The following is a 21,107-nucleotide window of genomic DNA, read 5'->3' on the forward strand; positions in this document are numbered from 1 at the left end:
TGTATCATTTTCAATTTCCAATATTAGAATTATTATTTTTATTTATTTTTCCAACTCACTTTACTCTCTGCCTCCCTTGAGAATTTCTATTGATTTTTATTATACACTTCTTTGGCTATTCTTCGCTGTGTACTATGTATTTTGTTGATTGTGTGTGTATTGACTGTTCATGTGTTGCTTCATTCTGTTGTTTGTCTTCTGCCCTCTTTTATCTGCAGTTCGGCTCTGGCGAAAGATTCGCTTTTGAGATATGCCCACAATAAAACACACAAATAAAACTGGCGAAACCTGCAGCAACTACGTCTCACCTTTAGGCTAAAGAGGGGGGAATGAGGGGTAAGGGGTTCTTCCCATTTACCTCAGCCATGTCTCAGCTACTCGACTGCGTTTTCTTTAGCGCTTGGTCCAAAAGCTGGCGGCAAACCTTTTGTTTATTTTATTATCGTTGGCTATTTGGCTGCTGCTGTTGCTGTTGCTGCTGCGGCTCCTGCAACTCCTTTTGTATATGGAGTGTGGCGAAAACGCTTAAAACGAAATTTATTTAGTCGGCCCAGCGACAACAGCAACAGCAACAGCAAATGGCAACAACAAGAGTTCAACAGAGATTCGCAATGCGACAAAAATGCGACTATAAATAAACAAAACGAAAAACGACGCAAAAACAAAAAAAAAATACAGAGCAAAAACTAAAAATAAATAGACGCAATGGTGGAAAATGTTGGCTAAAATTAAATTTAATTTATATATTGCAGGCACCGAAAATTTTAATTCAAAAATTGTGCGCGAAAAATGCGGCTTAAAATAGCCGCCAAATCAGCTGCCAAATCCCCAATTTTATGATGGTGCGCCCGACATTTGCATAAATGTGTGTGCCGCACTCTGTCTGTGTTTGTGCAACAGGGACAACAACAGCAGCAGCAGCAGCGGCAGCAAAACGCGCAGCATGTGGCAGCCTTGTTGTTGATGTTGCCTCTGTTTGACTTGGGGCTAAGCAGGGTTAAGAGCGCACCGTGTGGCAAGGGCACAAAGGGGGGGGTGGGAGGCAAGCGGAACGTTGCATGTTCGCCGTGTTTTGCAATTCTCTTGCATCGCATTGCATGCAAGCAAACAGCACGCGAAGACAGATTAGAAATCCAAGCGAGGCGGCGGCCCACTGCGTTTTCTACTCGTAGAACTACAAGCCCAGCGAATCGACTGGTACTTCATCTGGTTGTGGTGGATATCGATGTGGGTTGGAGGATGGGGGGATTGCAAATGGCTCTGGGACTGGCTGTTATCATTGCAAACACAGCGGGGAAACTGTTGAGCAACAGCGGCAGCAGCAGCAGCCAGAATCGAAATCAAAACTACAATTGAATGTTGAGCGAAATAGACAATGATGTTGTACTCTCAGATCTGTTGAGGCAAGTTTAAAGTAGCGAGAAAAGTGAGCTTAAACTTTTCATTTAAAGTATTTCCATAATGAAATTTCTTTAATGCTGTCAGCGTCAAGCGTTGCATGCGAATGATTTCAGACTTGCATAAAAAAGTTCTACCTTGGAGTTGTGAATTATATTTTGCGCGAGCCACAATGAAAGGAAACTCTTGCAACTTGCAACTCTCTTCCAACTGTGGCAACAACAATGCAAAAACATTTTCCTCAAGGAGCGGCCCCTCAACAATTGTTGTCTCTGTGTATTTCTTAAACATTTCTTTCCCTATCCTTTCCGCTCTTGGTTGTGGAAATTTGCATATGCTGCCTGTCGACGGCAAAAGCGAAATAGTTCTTAACAATTTTCTTTGCAACTGTCGGCTGTTTCCATTTGCGCAACTAAACAACAAAAGAAATACGAGGCGAGAGTTGAGCCATGGCCAGGCAACAAATACACAGACTCAATTCTTTAATTTTCTAAACGATTTTCTATTTATGGCTGTGTATGCAGTCTCAAGCTCTTCAATTATGCTCGAGTTTGGTTTTAGCCTTAGCCAGCTAAGGTAAGGATGCAACAACAGCAACAAGAGTCCCTTGGGGCATTTCGCTTGTTAGCTGCGAAATTGCAATAATGTTAATTTTTCTGCAACTATTTGAACGTTGTCTTCAGTTGCTTGTGGAGTGACTCCTTCCTTGGTTCCTCGATTCCTCGTCAGCATCGTCGCCGAAAAGGGTTTAATTTCATTTCATGGCATTGCCCCAAGTACGTGTAAGTGTGTGTTTATGCTCAGCAGCTGCCCAAGCGAGGCAATCGGGGGCGAGACGCAGTAAATAGAAGGTAGAGAGATGGAGATGGAGTCGAGTTGCCTTTGTCGTTGCTCTTGCTGTTGCCGTTGCTGTTGCCTGTTATCTGCGAAACTCCATTAGAAAGGCAACGCCGCGGCACGCAGGAAGCAAATGGCAATGGCGCGCTCCCAGCTCTCGAAGCTCTCGAACTCCATTGCTCCATCGAGCTGGAGCTAAACGAAACGGAGGCACAAAGGCCGAAGGAAGGCGCAAAAAACGACGACGCTTAACGACTTTAAAGAAAAATTAAAAACATCCCAAAAGGAATACATCTTCGCCCTGCCGCATACATCGCATCGCATCGCATCGGCATCGCATTGGCATCGGCAACGGCAACGGCAAACTGGAACCTCAAACCTGGAGTCTTGGTTCTCTCCTCTGGCAGCGGCAGTTGTTGCATGTTGTCCATCCGTCTGTCTCTCTGTCTCACTGTCTGTCCTTTCCGTCCAGCTCAACATTGTTAGTGGCTCTCGAATTTATTTTAACGAACTAGTTTGGTCACTTCATACAACATCTTTTTTTCTTCTTCAGATTTTTCTCTTCTTTTTTTCTCCTCCTGTTGTTTGCAAACTTTTTTTTTGTGCTTTTTACGTTGTGCTCGACTGCATTTGCTGCGGGTTATAAAATATATTCGCCTTATATAAATAAATAAATTGGTAAATGGCGTTTCATTTGGAGCTGGAGCTGGAGCTGCATGTGTTCTTTGCTTTTTCCTCTTCCTCCCGTCCCGTTTCGTGTCTTTGCGTCTTTCCATTGCCATTCCACAACCAGACACAGACTTGTCGTCTGTTTCGATGTTGATGCGATGATAAATGCGGCAAAAACCTGTCGCCGTTTTGCCGACCGACTACCAGCAAATTGAATTTATTTGCTCACAGAGCAGTGCCATAAGAGATGGCCATGGAGCAAAAAAGAAGCAAAATGCGAATACAGAACGAGTTGACTTTTTTTTCTTAATGGCTTACAGCAGTTTGTGCGATTGCAAGAGCTATGTGAGGAATTTTGGACAAGCTGCAGACTCGAACTGGAAGATTGAGAAATCATGTGATGAAATCTAAACATTTTGAATTGAGAAAATTGTATTCAAAAGCGTTAAATAAATCTTTAACTCTAACATTAATTCGTCATTAGCTAAACACAACGTTTTGTGTGCTCAACTGACGTCATTATCCCAGCAACAGTCGTGAATAAATCGACTTTGCTCATCGTTTTATGTATATTTTTGGGAAGGGGGGAAATATTGCAGAACGCACCCAAAAAACATGAGATAAACGAAACGGAACCACTTTTCGCAGCTGGCGCGCCCTTTTTATTTAGGTTTTTTGTTGTGTATGTTTTTTGTGTGGATGGCGCATTATGAGCAACAGCAGCAGCAGCAACTGGGAGAAAAGAAAAGAAATGAAAAGCAACGAAAAGAAGAAAAGAAAAGAAATCGCAGAACAAAATGCTTAACGAGCACGAAGCACTTGCAAAAATGTTGCAAGCAAAATGAACGAACGAACACAGCGCAAAAGAATTATTTACTTCAAATTCCGAGTGCAACATAGAATTCGTGCAGCGGCAACATGTTACCCGAAAAGCGATGCATATAGGAAAAATACAACAACGAAACGAAAAAAAACAGAAAAAAAAGAGCTAAAACGCCGATAAAAGCAACGATGGCAGTTCAGCTTCGTTTGCTGCCCAGGCGGCCATGTTGCTGATTGCGGCAGCAACAACAGCGGCAACAGCAACGGCAACAACGGCAACTCATTGCGAATGCAACAACTGCGCGCCTTTCTCAAGACTTGGACAACGTTTGGGGCAGCATCATTACTTCCATTCAAGCTGTTTGGCTTGGCGTGTACATAAAAAAAGAAACTGCTGCACGCTGTTGTTGCTGCTGCTGTTGCTGTTGCTGCCACAACCATTTTGGACAAAAGCAACTGGGCATTGGGTTGCATGCGACTGCTGCAGCTTCCAACGAGCCACTGCCAAATAAAGCAAACGCATTGCAAATTCCTCGTCGTCGACGTCGTTGTCGTTGCTGCTGTTGACTTTTTGCAGCGTTTTTTAATGATTTAAAATTCCATTTTAAGAATTTTATACTTAATGATGTGTTTTGCGTTGTATAGCATCGTTGCTCCTCTCTCTCTCTCTCTTTCTGCTGTCCTGTGTCCTGCCAATGGCGACTTGCGACGTCGCGACGTCTTCGCTTTTGATCTAAACGCTGCGTGCTTTTCGTAAATTGCTTTTCGTTGTCGTCGTCATCGTCCCAGGATGGAGTCGGCGACGGGTTTTTGGGCCGTCTCAACTCAACTCGACTGGACTGCGTTACCTTTTGTGGAAGCCGCATGAAATGTGTGCGACTTGTCTTCTTGTGTTTTTTTTTCTTGCTCATCGATGTTTTTTTTTTGCTTGAAATTAAAACGAGCCCAAGTGCAATGCAATTGCCCCCCTTGTGCGTGGCATGAAATCGCTGCAACCAAAATATTTGCCACACACACAAAGCAAAAAAAAACAAAAAGCAACAAAAAAGTAGCACACGTGATTTATGATCATCCCATTTTTGGTTGGGCTCGCAAAAACACGGCTGTAAATCAACTGGGCTAAACTGAATGTGGCAAGTTGCAACAGTTGCAACAACGACTGCTTCTCTAAATTTCATATTCCATTGACGCATGCAAATTTCACGCCTGCCACCCGCAGCGACCAGATACCTGTGTCCTCTATCTCCTCTGACTGCTGTGCGAATTTTCCCTTACGAATTTCCCGCCAAGTGCGTGCAGAAATATGAATTTTCATAATTTCTGCAAACGTTTGCGGTTTCCGCCTGCAAATTGTTGTCGCAGTGTTTTGTTTCTATCTATGACCCCTCATAAAACAGCTGCAGATACTTTTTGTCTCTTTGATACATTTTCATAACAATTGTCGTCGCACCGACAAAACAGTTGGCAGCGTTTTGTTTTAGTTTCGTTTTTTTTAGAGCAATTCCATGTTTTTGTTTTATCGTGTGTCGCTCTGTTTAGAAAGTGCGTTACATGGCCCGAAAATTTTTAATCCAGCGTTGAACGTTGTCTGATTTATGGGCCAACTGCAATTTTGGTCATTTAGAAAGTTGCCAGCACAATTTACAGGCTAAAAATTGAGCCCAACATAAAGTGCTGCTGCGATCAGTCTGACGGATGTTGCAAGTGCCGCTGCACGAGAGAAAAAATATATCTCAGAATTCTGACACAAATATTTTGAAAAGCAGAAAATTATAAAGTAGATTTCTGAAAATAAAAAGCAAATAAAATAATAAAAAGAAAATGTGAAAAAGTGATTGTAATTAAAACTAAAATCAGAAAAAGTATATAAAAATTCGGACACAAAAATATTTTGAAAATCAGAAAATTACAAAATAGATTTCTGAAAATAAAATAACAATAAAAATGATTAGGTGATTATAATTGAAAGACAAAAATATATACATATGTATATTCTTTATAAATATTTCTTAAAATTTACTAACTTTAATTAAAGTCAAGTGTGTACATCAGAATCATTTTTAAGTTGTAAGCCCACGTTTGCTTACTGTGTCACCTTTTGTGCTTGGGTCTGACCTTTCTGGTAATTGCAAAAAGGACCTGAAGTCCATTTCATGTCTGTTGTTGGCCTGTTGGCGCTGGCATAAAAATTCAATTATCACTTAATAACAGCAGCAAATGAAAATTGCGTGTGGCGCACAGTTGCCACAGTTGCCTCAGTTGCAGTTGCAGTTGCATTTACCCAGTTGCTTGGCCTACTGTTGTTGCATGCGGAATGGACAAGCATACGGACAATCAGCAAGCGAAACATTTGCACTTTGCGTTATTAACAAAAAGGTCGTTAAAGCATTTTTAAGTTACTTTATGCGACGCATTTTAATTATTTCATTTTACTCAATTACGCCGCAGAAAAATTATGAAGAGTTGCTTGGGCAGAGGAGAAATTAAAAATCAACCCATTAAATGTTGCAACTCATCAGATTAATTTGCCAGGCCGAAAGGCAGAATAATGCGTTGAAGTTTTCTTTGGCTGTTCGATTGTTAAAAAGAGATTTTTCTTGATTTCTGTTTTGGGAAATTCAATATTTTTATTTGCAACACATAAAAATAAAATAAAGTATAAGAAAATTTTATTCTAAGTATTAACTTTTAAGTTTAGTCTTTTTAAATTCATTCAATACTAACTTGCAATTTCTCTTTTCCTTTCAGGTAAGTGTCGTATTATCAACAACAACTTCTTCAAAGTAACTTCCTCCAATACATTGACAAAGTAAGCGAATGCAGCTTAAAGTGAGTAAATAAATAAATATACAACGTTTTAAAAGCAACCACCCAGAGTCTCTACACATCGTCGATGGAATAAATAAACCATCCAAGACTCTCAGCTCCAACTCCAACTCCAAGTCGAGGCAAAAGAAAAACCATTTTCCAGATTAGCTGCAAATGTGAAACAAAAATTGGAAAATTACTCATGCGTATTTTTTTCTGCTATGGCTTTAGTCTAGCCCGACTCCAACACACACACACACACACACATGAGGGGATTAGTTTAGGTTGTCAAAAGACAGACAGACAGAAGAGAGAACAACAAAAAAAATTGAAAATTTTTTTGCTTGCCTTGCCACAAGTGGGCGGGGCTAAGGCAGAATGGCAGAGGCAGAGGCAGCAAACTCAACTCAACTCAACGCCCTCATTTAAATTTATTTGCGCAAATTTACTTTCCCATCGCATAAAATCAAATCCAATCAATAAGCATCTTAAATAAATTCATGGCGCCCGCACACACACACACTCATACACATACACACACACACACCCTCTTAGACATGCATCCGTTGAGCCTTCGTTTTCCCCACTCTTTGCAACCGGCAACAGCCACTCAGCTACCTCATTTTTTGTAATGCTAAATAAATTTATTTGCTAATGTAGTTTTTCGCCATCTCTCTTCCTCTTCAAGTAGAAGAAGTGCAGCGCAAAAAAAAACAGAAAAGAAAAAAATAGAAACAGCACCGAAACGAAAAGAGAAATAACGAAACTTGGTACTTGTTAGTTTTATCTGCATATCATTGAGATAAATTTGGTGCCGATCAAATGCCGTGTCTGCTATCTGTGGCACTGACTGTGTGTCTGCCAATGTTGCCCATGTGGCAACACAGAGAGAGGGGGGTGTTGGAATGTAGGCGGGGAGGCGGGCGCAAGCGTCGCTCGGTTGCCGTGTGGCAAGCAGCCTCAGCAGCAAAAAAGTCGGCAGAAAAGCCGCTGATTTGCATACGAAAGTAATTTGATGTCTTGTGAGCAACACACATACACATTCTCACTCTCACACAGTTACTCACAAAAGTAAGCCACCATAACGATACGTCACAAGCAGCATTGCTCGAGCTGCTGATAAGCACTGATAAAAGCAAAGAAAGACAGCGGCGCAGGCCTTTTAAATTAATATCTTGAAAACTAAACTCTGATATTTTAAAGTCGAAAAGATATTTCACAGAAATCGTTAGCGTGTATTTAATTGCAGGATAGTTTCTGCTGGACAATCCATTTTTTAATATGATTCGAGGAAGAATTTTCAATTAACTGTCAGGGCACCCTTCGCAGTGTTTTAGGGGCGGGTTTGCAGAGGCCATGTTCTGTTCTGTTCTGTTCGCGACCAATGGCAAAATGGCCGTCAGCAGGCTGGCAAATTGAAAATTTTCCAAAAATTTCCACAACGTGGTTGATGAGCGTAGCGAACACACATAGTTTAATAGTTGTTTGGTCAGTGCATATGTAGATTTTCAGCTGACCTGACAATTTCCAAAAGGGGGGAAATCTAGGGGGTTGTTGGGGCAAATTTATCAAGAATTTCCCAGAGAATTGTCAGTTGAGTTGCGAGTTGTGAGTTGAACCGCTTAACTCGCGATTATTATTAGTTTTTATTGCACTGGATTTTCAATATTTAATTGAATTTTAATGCAATTCATGGGGCGTATCATAATTTTGTATTTTTGCATTTTTTCGAAGTACTTTTTTTGATTTAATTGCTCGCTCATTTGGAGTTAATCAAAAGGCGGCGCCTGATTATTTTCGCTAAATTAAATTTTAATCATAATTTTAATGGCTCGACGCGCTTTAATTGCCATTCTGCGGCAACATACGAGTATTTATTTTATACAAATACCAAAAGCAGAGTACGAAACGAAACGAAACGAAACGAGGCACGTATTTGTCCTACACATGCAAGCCGTTTAATTAGTTTACACTGCGCTACAAACAAATTTTGTGTGTGTATTTCTCTGTTGCCTGTTTTCGGTATTTTTGCGTTTCTTTCTCTGTTTTTCTGTTTTCCCCAAATGCTGTGCCGACAAACGTTTTATTTCGTTATCTTTTGCCGCAGGCAGCTGCAAATGCCACGCAAATTAAACATGCTACCTTTTGCCTTTTGCCAGCTCCCTGCCCCATTGGGGCAAGGACACCCGCTCCTGTTCGCCCGCAAATGATTTTTACCTTTGCCGCTTGACAAACGACACAACGCTCGCAATTTCTCTTTTACCATTTTTGGGTTCTGCTTGGGCTGCTGGTGCTGTTGCTGCTTCTGGTTAGCCATGGCCATCCGGTTATTAAACACCCACTTATTAGCTGCTTTTATTTACATATTCATGCGGCACACTCCCAGCTTAATTGGCAACCTGCCTGCCCGTAAATTTCGGACTGGCTTGCAACCTGCACACAAGGCGAAGAGCAACAGCAGCAGCAGCAAGTTCTGCTAATCGTATCATAAATATTCAGCATGGTTTTGGTTTTTGATTCAAGTTTTCACACCCTCCGGCAATTCGGGGCATTTAACATATTTTATAAAGAACAGCAGGAAAAAAGTGTTGCATACTTCTCGGCGCACGCATGAACCAAAAGGATTGAGACTCCAAAACGCAATCTCAATTGGTTATGGAAAAAAAAAGAGAGAAACACTCCCCTCTCTGCCAAAACAGCATCAACAACAGGCAGTAAATTATTTTTTGAGAAAAGTTTGTTGAACTTGGTCTCATGCCTCTTCTGTACGTTAGTATGTGTGTGTGTGTGTGTGTGTGTGCTGCTCTTGCTCGAAAATTAATTGCTTAATTAGTTACGGGCAAACACTTTGAAATATGGCCGCGCGTCGCGTTGGCTCTCAGTTAGAGTTTTTCCGTCGACTTTCAACTGGTCATAATTGCTCTATTAAATGGGGCTTACTTTTTAAATTCTTCCTCTTTTCGCTTTTTTGGCTGCCCGTTTTCTGTATTATTGTAAATGCAACCGCTTGCGCTAATGGCCATAGACAGACAGCGGGAGAAGGAGGGAACTGTAGAGGGTTAGAGCAATAGGGTTAGGGTTCATCCTCCATTGAGTTATATGACTTTCGGCTTGGCCATTAGGCATGCAATATTTCTATACTCACACATACATTCATACATAGATACAAGCTACAGATACTTATTGCCATTGCAACAAAAACATGTTTTATGTCGTCCTTAATGACCCCCGAGTCGAGTCGAGTTCGAGTTTCGAGCTTCGAGTTTGGCGTCGTCGCACTTAATCGCTTTGAATTGCAAAAGCAAATAATGTGCAAAAAAGCATAAGGATAAAGGATAAAGGATAAACCATAGCGTCGCCAACAGCAGCAGTAACAGCAGCAGCATGTTTGTGTTTGGTCCTGGCGGATCCTTGCCTTGCCAGCCTTATGCCGTCTTTTGTCGGCTCGCCACCGCCCTCGATTGGCGACCACTGCAGAATGACGCCATTATTTTGACAAATTTTTTGGCAATGCCAATGTTGTTGTTGCTTGGCTTTTAGCTCAGCTTTGTTGGTTTTCTCTTTTTAAATTGCAAGCAATAATTCAATTTTATATTTCCGCAAAAGACCGAGCAAATCTTTATCATTTTTATTGGCGCAAGATTTTGGTCTTTACAAAACTTTTCGAATGTCGAGGGATGGCTGCCATACATAAATATGTATTTATTTTGGCAAAGGTCAAATACGATTGTTAGTAAAAGCCAAATATAATAGTTAAATTATTTAAATTGGACAGCAATGAGTCATAGATGATTTTCTTACTAATTTGTCAGCAAATCAAATCCGGTTTTTCGGGTTTTCCGATTATGCCTGTAATCAGGTTTTAATTTCCACACCTTGCCACCCCTTTTATGGCATATGCTGCTGCCTGTGAAAATTTATGCAAATTACTTAATAAAATGTCGACAACAACAAACTGCATGAGCTAAATATAATTTCAATAGACCAATATAAACATTTCCCGGTCAACTTCTGGCCTAAGAAGGGGCGTTTTTTGTCAGTTGGCCATTTATGGCTTTTTAAGGGCGGCGTAGTCACCCCTTCTGTCTGTACTTGTCTCTTGTGGACAACAGCCCCCGTTGCGTTGGTGGTTAAATCACTTGTATGACACAGTTTTTGTGGTAGCTACACACACAGGAAATGATGGACCGAGTTACACTTGCCTATGCCAATCGACGAGCTGAGCGAACAGTGGCCACATAAATATCGCATTAACCTGACACGTGAGAAGCAGTGTTAAGGCTGTGAGACAGCAAATAAATTAAAAATGCTAGTACTCTAGTTGCAACCCTCGCATTCGAGACGCTCACGTGCCCAGCGTCTGTTTCTGCCCCTTCGCCTCCCCCATCCTCGAATCTAGCTGTTGCCCCACCTCTGGTCTGCTCTGCTTTCTGTTTGTTGGCTTCTGTGCCGATTTCAGCCGAAAGATAAATAATAAAGCGCTTCCCAGACGCAGTCATATTTGCGGTTGCTTCCCTTTTTGCTTCTCTGCTTCTCTTCTCGATTCTGCGTCGAGCTGACTTCTTCGCATTTTCGCAATAAAATCGTAATAAAACACATTGGTCACGTAATTTCGTTTGTCTGTGGGATTTTATTGCCATTTTTTCGTGCAATTTTAAATTGTTATAAATGTGACGGCACACAGAAGCCGCAGTCGCAGCCACAGCCGTGTGTTTGCTCTGCTCCTCATCTCTCCCTCCTCTGCTTATGTATTTATGATGTGGAAAATATCTTGAAAACTGCAGCTCAGGCAAATTCGATGATTATGTTGATGGTGGGGTGCAGCAAGTGGAAAGAGAAGGTGGCTCAAAATGTCGTACAGCATTTATCATTAGGATTTGTGGCAGGCGGGGGTGTATGAGCGGGGGGTCGGAAAGCAGGCAAATGAACAGACGCACACGCCCTCGTTTGTGTCGAAGGCAGCAGGCAAAGGGACAACTTTCACTGCCAACACCGCACAGACGACAATTAAGCAACAAAACTTTGATAAATTGCTTCCTTGCTGGCATTTTATGAGTTCAGCTCTCCTCCAGCGAGAGAAAGAGAGACAGGGAGAGAGAGAGAGGACTGAGCTGAGAGCTTCTTTACACTAATTAAGGGGCTCATGGTTTCCTGCAAATATTTGTTATCTGCTTTTGGGGCTGCCAACCAGACAGGCAGCCAAAGCCAAAGCCAATGCCAACCATTCGCTGTCCGCAGAACCAAAATCCAATAGCAAACAAGCAACAAACAGCAGCAGCAGAGAAGGAGGCAGCAATAACAATGAGGCAGCCATGTGGCGCCACACTGGACGATGTTTGCTTCATTGGGCAACTTCGTTATAAAGTGCAAATAGTTGAAATAGTTGCCATTTGTCGTCGTGCACTCATCGAACTCAAGGGCAATTATTATTTCCTAAAAAAAAAGATATTAAAGTATTTGAAACTTGAAATACTTGAATTTCGATGAAATTTCTTTCCTTTTTGTTCAAAAATGCCACAACAAATTATAAGTATTAGCGTTATTTTTTTCCTGGAGTTCCAATCAAAGTATCAAGCTGCCCTTCACTAGGAGCAAATATTTTGTAGTAAAAAACAATCCATCATTTATAATAAATAGTTAGTAGAGTTTTGGCCATATTGTCTATATTGATTGAATGCACTTGAGGGAAAATAAATTGCTGGTTGTTTTAGTTTGGTTATCCGAGCGAAAGAGACAGAGAGAGAGAGAGATAGAGAGGGGTCAGTTATGGTTATGGATAAAACGCAATCTTCAGCAAATTATAGCAATTTTTATGCTTATAGAAAAGCGCATTGCATTCAACTTGCAATTTGCTGCACTCGCTAACCCTAAAGGGTAAAGACGCAATTACTTTTATTATACAAGTCGAGTGGTCTCTCTCTCGTGGTCTCTTGGTCTTCACCTTCACATTCACCCCGAAGCAGCCACTTCACTTCGATGCTGTGCAGGTCAATTCCTTTGAGCCCCGACTGATTGATGAGTGTCTAGGCAATTTTATATATACATATATATTGTGTCTGATATTATTATTATAATGCAAAATGTATTATTACAAGTAAATGGCGAAGCCAAAGGAATTTCAGCAACTTTTTATCCGTGGGCGTTACATAAAAGCATCTCCTTCTTCGCCTTCCCTCTTCTTTCCCTCTCTCCCTCTCTCTCTCTGTCTTGTGTTGCGGTTTTCTTTCTCTGTTCGGCACATAAATCGCAATGAGTCAACGACTTGCAGAAACTGTCCACAGTTCTTAACTCATTTCGGCTGAACGAGCGTTGAACGCACAACGCGCGACGTTTATTGGTTCCGTCTGGCCATTTATTTCACTCCTATGATCCGCTGGCGGAAGCCATTAAAGCCACCACCAACATGCGAGCAAGCGAGCGAGCCAGCTACGAGGCTGTAGCACAGTAGGCGACCACTCGGAACCGGCTGCTGTTGCTTGCTCTTGCTCTTGCTCTTTACCTGACTCGAGTCGGGTTTTTAAGATAACCAAAAAACCGGTTAGCTACTCGATGATGTTGCTGTTGCTGTTGCTGTTGCTGCCATGGCAACCATAAACATGGCAAAGAGCAACAGCAGCCGGAGTTTGCAATGGCTTGAGTGGACTTGAAGCAATACATCAGTTGTGCCTCCTCAACCAAGTGGAAGCCGCTGTTGCCCATTTGGCGACCCATTAGACAATCGCGGGCATTTCATCAGCCAACCACTTTGCAACGCGCTGCACGTGGCAGCAACCGACTCACGTAGCCGCAACTCAACTCAACACAGCTCAGCGAATGGCTAATCATATGCACAAGTGCCAAAAGCAGCCTTCGCCTGATGAACGAGTAGAACCGGTGCTGAAGTCTCTTCTTCGTCTTCGTGTGTGGTCGCTATCCAATGCGCTGCCAGCGATCGCAGTACCTGGCACAGTCATTAGTTTAATTGCACTGTTTATGAAGCATTTTCATTGACTGCTGCTGCCAACACAATGTAACGCAACGCAAAACACAAAACACACCACACAACACAACTTCAACAACAAGTGGCTGCAGCTGCTGCTCCCCATCTCAACTTGAGACGACTCCCTGATTATCATTTAACAATTTTGTTGCTGTTGGTTTTTGCACTTTGCATGTAATGCGCTCATCTTGGTCATGTTATGTGTGTGTTGTTAGTTTTTAATTAAATTAAATTTAACGTCAGTTAATAGAAATCTTCATTCCCCTGATATATGTAATCGGCTTCAACTGCTGTAGGGCCGGAAAACTGTAGAAGAAGCAACATAAATGTAAAGAGAAACTGAAGCAGCAGTAATTTGTCTTAAAAACATTAAAAGAGTAAGCAGTTGCGTTAATAAAAGCTACTTAAAAAATTATAGAAAAGTGTAGGCTATCATTCCTCTTATCATTCCATTAAATAAATATTAATTTATTTTAAAACTGCTTACGTAAATTAGACTTTAAGCTCTATAAAAATGTTTACAAATCATTAAGAGTTTGCAATCAATCTTAAATAAATTAAAAACTAGTTTTATTGTCATTAAATATGTAAAAATCATTAAAAAGGTGCAATCAAGCTATTGCAAATTCTCAGTTAATTAATATAATTTCAAAAGTCAATTGCTTACCTCTGACATTTGTGAATAATTATTTTAATGCTTTAGAGAAAATCACTCAGAAATTGTTCACAATATTGTTGAACGCAATTTGGTGGTGGCTTAAATTAAAATAGAAACAAGTCTTTAAGAGTGTTTAAAAATTAATTGTTGCTTTTACGTGGCATAATCTTAATTGCAGTTTTGAGCTTGCAACATTTTATGCCGCACTTTAGCTGTGCCATATCTAAATGGAAATCGCAAGCAAATTGCAGGCGATGTTAACAATCAATTTTTTACTGCGAGTCACACAAACTCTAAAACTCCATAGTTCCGGTTGCTCTAACAAGTGCAACAGCAACATACTATATATAGTAAAATGTTAGAAAGCGAAACAAGAAGATGGAGAAGGAGAAAAAATGCAGCAAAACATTTAGAAGCAAATAATTTGGGAAACATACTTAAAATCAATTTACTTAATAACTGGGCAATTTGAGTGCGCCGCAGCGCGCATTTAATGCGGCTACTTTTGAATATGCCGACGCACTCACACCCGATCAAAGTGTGAGTGTGAGTGAGTATGAGTGTGAGTGTGAGTGTGAGTTTATGAATAAACTAAACATGTTGCATGCCAAGAGAGTCGTCGAGTCGCCTCTTGCCAAGCGTCTCAACGGCCAAGCTCAATTCATTTTGGCATGCGAATAATAATTTCCAGGCAAAGCAGAACAATGGCCGCAAACACCAACAATAACTACTTGTGTGTATAAATATATGTATGTATGTATGCTATATGCATGTGCAGAGCAACAACTGAGCGCGCTTAATAATAGTTGTTCCAACACATACGAGAGTGCACTCTAACCAAAGCAGGCCTAGCCGGCGGGTAATCGTTTTACTCACCACCGACCAACGTTCAACGGGCAATTTGAAAAGCGCGCAACAACAACAGCAACAACAACAACAGCAACAACAACAACAGCAACGATGGTCAAAACAAATCAACGACAACAGGCAGAAGAAGGCAGAGCAACCTGCTGACCAGTTGCCTGGCTGCAATCTTTTCCAACTATCCGATTGTCCGACTCTATCCTATGTGCCCCTTCCTGTCTGTCTGCCGCTGTTGCCGCTGCTGCATGCAACGCGTTCAGCTGCAGCTGCGGGTTGCAGGGCCCAAATCATTGCAATCAACTTGAGGCAGCCGCCTTTCGTCGCGCCGCATAATTCGCAGTTCTCTTCACCATTCCTTGTTGTTCGAATTTGCAAATATTATTAATACAGAAACGAGTTTTGTAGAGTTTGCTTATAAATTAAATTAAATTAAATTAAATATGTGCGCGCCTCAATTACATTGCAATTGCATTTTGTGCTCACTCTTCTGCACTCTGTGCAGAGAACTCTTAATGTCCTCTTGCAACTCCGTTTCGTTCTTATTTATGCGCTTAATCTGCAAATTTATTTCCACGCTTCTCTCTCTCTCTCTCTGGCGCTGCTCTGCTTCATCTTAACACATACTCAACGGCCATGAGTTATGGCCGCAATTTCGCAGTCACCCAAACTCTACTTGCCACTTGGCCATGCCCCGCTGTGCTGGATGCAAGTGCCCCAAAAAGCTTACGGCAACGTTGCAGCACATTATGCTGCAGCTAAGCCTCGACTCGGTTGCTTTACGAAGTCAAACGTGAACTTGTCAGAATTTGTAACCATAATAATATCAAAAAGCAACTCATTTCTGATCTCATAATCAAAGTAGTGTAAAAATAACTAGTAAAATAAATCAGCATATGAATTCCATAATCAAATAGCTATCAAATATACTTAAGTCTGTTTAATAATCACAAATATTTCATGTAGAATTATCGCTGCCATCTATTTCTATTATTTATAGACTTCTCAATCTGTTAAATCTGAAATCAAATTATTCATTTAAATAACTAATTGCACAGAGAAAGAGGGAGAGAGAGAAGTTTTAGTGAACTTTGCTCTGTTCCATTCATGGCCTGTAAATTGTATTGCCAACTTATTTGTCATGCCATTTAGGTGCTAGTCAGAATTTGTTGTTGTTTCTTATCAGTGTGTGTTTGTGTATGTATGTGTGTGTGTTGCCGCTTTGGCAGTTAGTTTTCGCAGAGCAGCAAAGCTTCTGGTCAGAGTTTGTTTTGTGGCTATTTTATTGCGCACATATATATATATATATATAGTATTGTATAATACACACACATTCTAGCATAAATATCAAATATACATATATATAAATATATATACTATATGTAGATATTTATGTGTGTGTTTGTGTGTGTGTGTTGCTGCTGCTGTTGGCTGGCTGCAAAATTTGTGTGCCGAGAGATAAAAGTGCCAGAGCAACTTGTCATAATAAATTAAAGTAAGCGCTGCGTCGCCTTTTTGCCATTTTATTTATGCGCTTTTCATAAAACACAATAGCTTTTGTTTAATAACAGTGAAATTTATTTTTAAATATACAACAGCAGCAGCAACAGCACCAACAACAACATCAATTATATTTCGCCTTAATGAAGCGCCCGCAGACAAATTTCATGCACTTCGATTATACACCCTACATTTTAAGAAACTGTAACGGGTATATGATAGATGTGAAAAAAATTGAATACTTATAATGTTAACTTAACTAACTTTAGTTGCCACTTAAGCAACAATTTCCATTTATTAAATAAATATTCCTTAACTTCTTTAATGGGTAACTTCACTTCGATCAGTTGCTGCTTAAGCATGCATATTTATGTATTATTTTTCGTTTTTTTACGCTTTTTATTTTGCAATCTTTGTGCAATTATAAATTTGCATCAATTTATTTTGATTTTAATAATCTGTTAACAATGCAATTTGGATTGCAATTTTCATGCTCGCTCGATTGCATGTGGCAAATGATCAAAGCGAAATCGAATACTCTCGAATAAACCGACTGCAATAATGTTTATCAGTCTCGGCGCACTCACACACATACAGACACACACACACAGTCGAACAAATACTCACACTCAGCAACAAAGCGTCGCAAATAAAGTGCAACAGTGTTTAGAGGCTGCATTGAACGGGGTGGTTTGAAAACAATGTGCAGCATTCAAATGATTAAAACAGCTCCAAAATGCTGCAGCCACAGCCCAAGCACAGCTCAACTCACACACACATACATACACACATACTAGCGCACACACTTGCAACAACAACAACAACTGACCAACGACTGTGTGCGCCACGTTAATCTTTCAAAATCCGAGTGCTGTATGCGGTATTATGCGAAAATTTATCTGATTTAACACCTAATATACAATAACTTAATATGCAGTGTGTTCCAAACGCTTGCACGAGCCTGCAGTCATCCAGCAGCAGCAGCGGCAGCCATACCAGAGCTCTCTCTGTTACACTCCCAATCCCAGCCTCAGAACCGATGCCAGTCTCTAGCCTCCTCTTACAACACTTGCTCATGGACAGGGCTCAGTTAGGCTAGGCTAGGCCAACAGGCAGTGCACAGTGGTTGGATTGAATTAAATTAAGCGTAGAATTTAGAGCTGTGAAAATATTTTATTTGCTGCCATTGAAACTTTAAGTTTGTCTGCAATAAAGTTCTAACACTGCGTATACGCAATATTTGGAATGTGTTCAACTTAGGTGCATAAGTGAGTGATTTAATAATATTTTAGGGTCATATTGAAATGCAAATATACCAAAACTTTTAATGTCATTAATTTATGATATAAATATATTTAATTTTGATTATTATGTGAAATTAAGTATAACTTTTGAAGCTACAAAGATAAACTAGAGTTATTACAATTATTCATCAATATTATTTCAAAGTATTATACTTCAATTGACTCCACTGTAATGTGGCGTCGTTTTTTAAGGGGCAAGCAACAACAATAGTCACAACAACAACAACATCAGCAACAACAACAGCGGCAAACTGCAATGCTCAGCGCCCAAAAAAGCTTCAACAACTGTGACTAGCCTTTCATATCCTTCTCTTTCGTACTCTCTCCATTGGGCCATTCATCTTTCTCGCTCGCTCACACACACACACACACACTCGCACACATTTAGGCACGTTTACAATGTTGATATCCATGTGGCAGTGTGGCAGTGCCTGCATGCCTCGATGCCGAGTGCCTCCTGCGTTCGTTTCGAATGCTGCGCCTGGTATGCGGCGTTTGGAAAATGTGAATATGAACTGCATAAATCTTCCAGAGGCAACGGCGGCAGTCTTTGCGCCAGTCCTGCTACCTCGTCTCTCTCCTCACTTGTCCCTCGCTCCATCTCGCCATTGGCTTTACGGCTTTTCGGCTTCGGACTCTACACACACTCGCACAAAATAACAGTCGGCCTGTTCTAGTCGGACCATTCGAGATATATGGCTATAGGTACTCGCACTCGTACTCGCAAATGCGAATAGAATGTGGCGGCATCAAAGTTCAGCTCACTTACTCACCCGGCGTTGATGGGCGGAAAAGGGAGAAGATGAGGAAGGGGAACTGCACTTTGCGCCCACCGCTTAGTTCACTGCAGTTTTATGCGTCAATGGGGATGAGCATAAGAGTTTGACTTTTTTTTTTTGGCGGCAGCCTAACACTCATAACTCTGATATTATTATGCATTCATATCGTCATTTTAATCACACTCATGTATCTGAGCGGGGCGGGATTACGGGAAACAAAGCCAGGTGGGTCGGAATCAACGTATCAATAGATACTAAAGGGTTCGGCAGACAATCTCTGGAAGCACTTGAAATAGCGTTATGAAATTTGGTGGTTAGTTAAAGCAAAGACAGTTAATTATAATGGAATTAAAAAAAGAACTGCCAAATAATTGTCCACTCAACGGAAAATACATTTTAATATACACACTTTTGCTTAGCTGGCAAATTTGTTTGAACATCTTGCAGCTGTGTCTGTGGCGCAAAATCTATATAATTTGTAGCGAAACAAATTCCAACTGTGCCGCAGTACACGAGAATATATACATATATATAGGATAGTACATATAGGCAACACTTTGAGGACACCCAATGATTTATTACCCAATTTTACTGCCATGTTTTCTTAATTTCGCATTCGACATTTCCCCTGCCTTTTTTTTGTTGTTGGTGCTGCCTCAGCTGAGGCGCCTCCTTTAGCTGTGCGGCAGCCATGCGTACCAAGACACAACTAGTACACACACACACACAAATACATATACACAGAGAGAACACCCCTGCCCAACCCCTAGCCAAGAGCGTGTACCGTTAGCTGGCGGGTTGTAACTCAACGAAATAAAATAAAACACGCACCAAAGCACATTCATCCCTCGAGAAATATCGCTTATTTGGTCGGTAATAATTCTTGTGCTGTGCCAAGGCCCACCTCCCCACCTTCCCCTTCTCCCCACCCACTACCCCACTCTGGCACGTCTTGACAAAACAACAACAACAGCAAGCAACAATGGAAGCGAGGGCGAAAAACAATGGCAACAACAATGAAGGAAGGCAGCAACCAGCAGCATCTTCGCATCTGCCACGTGCGTGAGCAGCGAGCTGCGAGCTGCCGGCGAAGGCGTGGCACTGTAGCTGAAGCTGGAGCTCATGAATGCCGCAAGGAGAAAGTTTTTGGCGCCCAAAAAAAAAAAAGCATTAAGAAGTAGAAGAAGTAGCTGCCAAGACATTGGCCAAACAAGGTGAAGAAGCTGAGCAGCTCAGAATAGGAGAGCGGCTCAGACTCGCATTTTTCGACCGTAGACACTTTTTACGAAATATTTCATCGAAATGTGTCCCTGGTGTAACATTTAATATTAAAGGTGGGCGTTGGGCGGTGGGCCCACTGAAAGTGTTCCTTTCGGCGTTCGGGTGGCGAGTCGAATGCGAGTCGCTCGCTTCTTATAAATTAGCTTTACTTTTAAGACATTTTGTTGCGAATAAAGCAGCACCCGGAGAAAGTTTACAAAATGAACCAAGAGCGCGACAGAAAGAAAGAAAGGGACTACCAGAAGAAAGGGCAGCAGGAGAAGAAAGAAACAGCAGCAGCAGCAGGAGCAGCAAAATAAAGAAAAGAGAGAAGCCAAAGAAAAGAAACGAAGGCGGCCCAATGAAGCGTCGTCGTCGTCGTCGTAGCGCTAAAAACTTGAACCAATAAATCACAAGTTAATTACAGCCGCGTATTAACTCAGTGCACTGCACCTCCCCCTCCTCCTTTGTTTCTCTCCCCCGCCTCATGGGCCACCCCTCTGCTGCTGCCGCTGCTGTGGGCAAACAAGCTACAAATTTCATAATTATATTTTATGCGATTTATTATTTGTGCCGCGCGTTGTCATGTCTGTTTGCCCAAAGATAATGCCCAAGCTGCGTCTTCCGAGCCACTTATCTTGTTCTTTCTCTCACTCCCCCATCTCTCCTCTCTCCACTCTCTTCCCCTTCCCTTGCCCACCCACATTCTGGCTTCTCATTTGCTACTTGCATTTTACCCCATTGTCGTCATGTGTCGGACCAAATTTAATTGCCCAACTTTTGTTTGCCGAACCGAGGAGCAGGAGGCGACAGCCAAATGCGGGCATTTTTTAATATGGCACCCGAAGCAGGAACCCCATTGGATGTCCGTTCTTCGTTCTTCCCCTCCATCTGTTTCTCAGGCGTATTCGATTTATGTTGAGCAAATTTAATTGCGCGCCTCGATAAGAAGAAATCATATTAATTGCGATTATTAATTTTATTGCTTTCATCTGCTGCTGCTGCTGCTCCTGCTGCTGTAATTGTTCTTGGGAACATAAGTTTTCGGAGGGTTTCATTTCGAATTTACTGCAACGCACTCTGAATAATGATAGATAAATATATAATCCATGGAATTACGAGTACATTTCTCTAGAGCTTCTTTGAATATTATGAAAATTGTCATTATTATTTTTATTCAAATAATCTCTTGAAGCACAAAGTTATGTTTTTTTTAACGACTATTCATAGAC

General features: G+C 41.3%; 1 protein-coding gene across 6 annotated transcripts in view; it reads left to right on the plus strand.

Moving 5' to 3' along the window:
• The window catches only part of LOC133836032 (homeotic protein ultrabithorax), a 91,371-nt gene that overhangs the window by 55,895 nt on the left and 14,369 nt on the right, over nucleotides 1–21,107 (plus strand). For 2 of the 6 annotated variants that reach the window (XM_062266308.1, XM_062266309.1), the window contains one exon: nucleotides 6,475–6,560. The exons of the other annotated variants lie outside the window; for them this stretch is intronic. In XM_062266308.1, coding sequence (XP_062122292.1) covers nucleotides 6,475–6,539 — 65 coding nt within the window. In that variant the 3' untranslated portion in view covers nucleotides 6,540–6,560. Of the gene's footprint in view, nucleotides 1–6,474; nucleotides 6,561–21,107 lie in introns of those variants that run through there. 6 annotated transcript variants of the gene reach the window in all.

Source organism: Drosophila sulfurigaster, chromosome 2R (genome assembly GCF_023558435.1).
Source record: "Drosophila sulfurigaster albostrigata strain 15112-1811.04 chromosome 2R, ASM2355843v2, whole genome shotgun sequence".
In the NCBI taxonomy this organism is placed as follows: Eukaryota; Metazoa; Arthropoda; class Insecta; order Diptera; family Drosophilidae; genus Drosophila; species Drosophila sulfurigaster.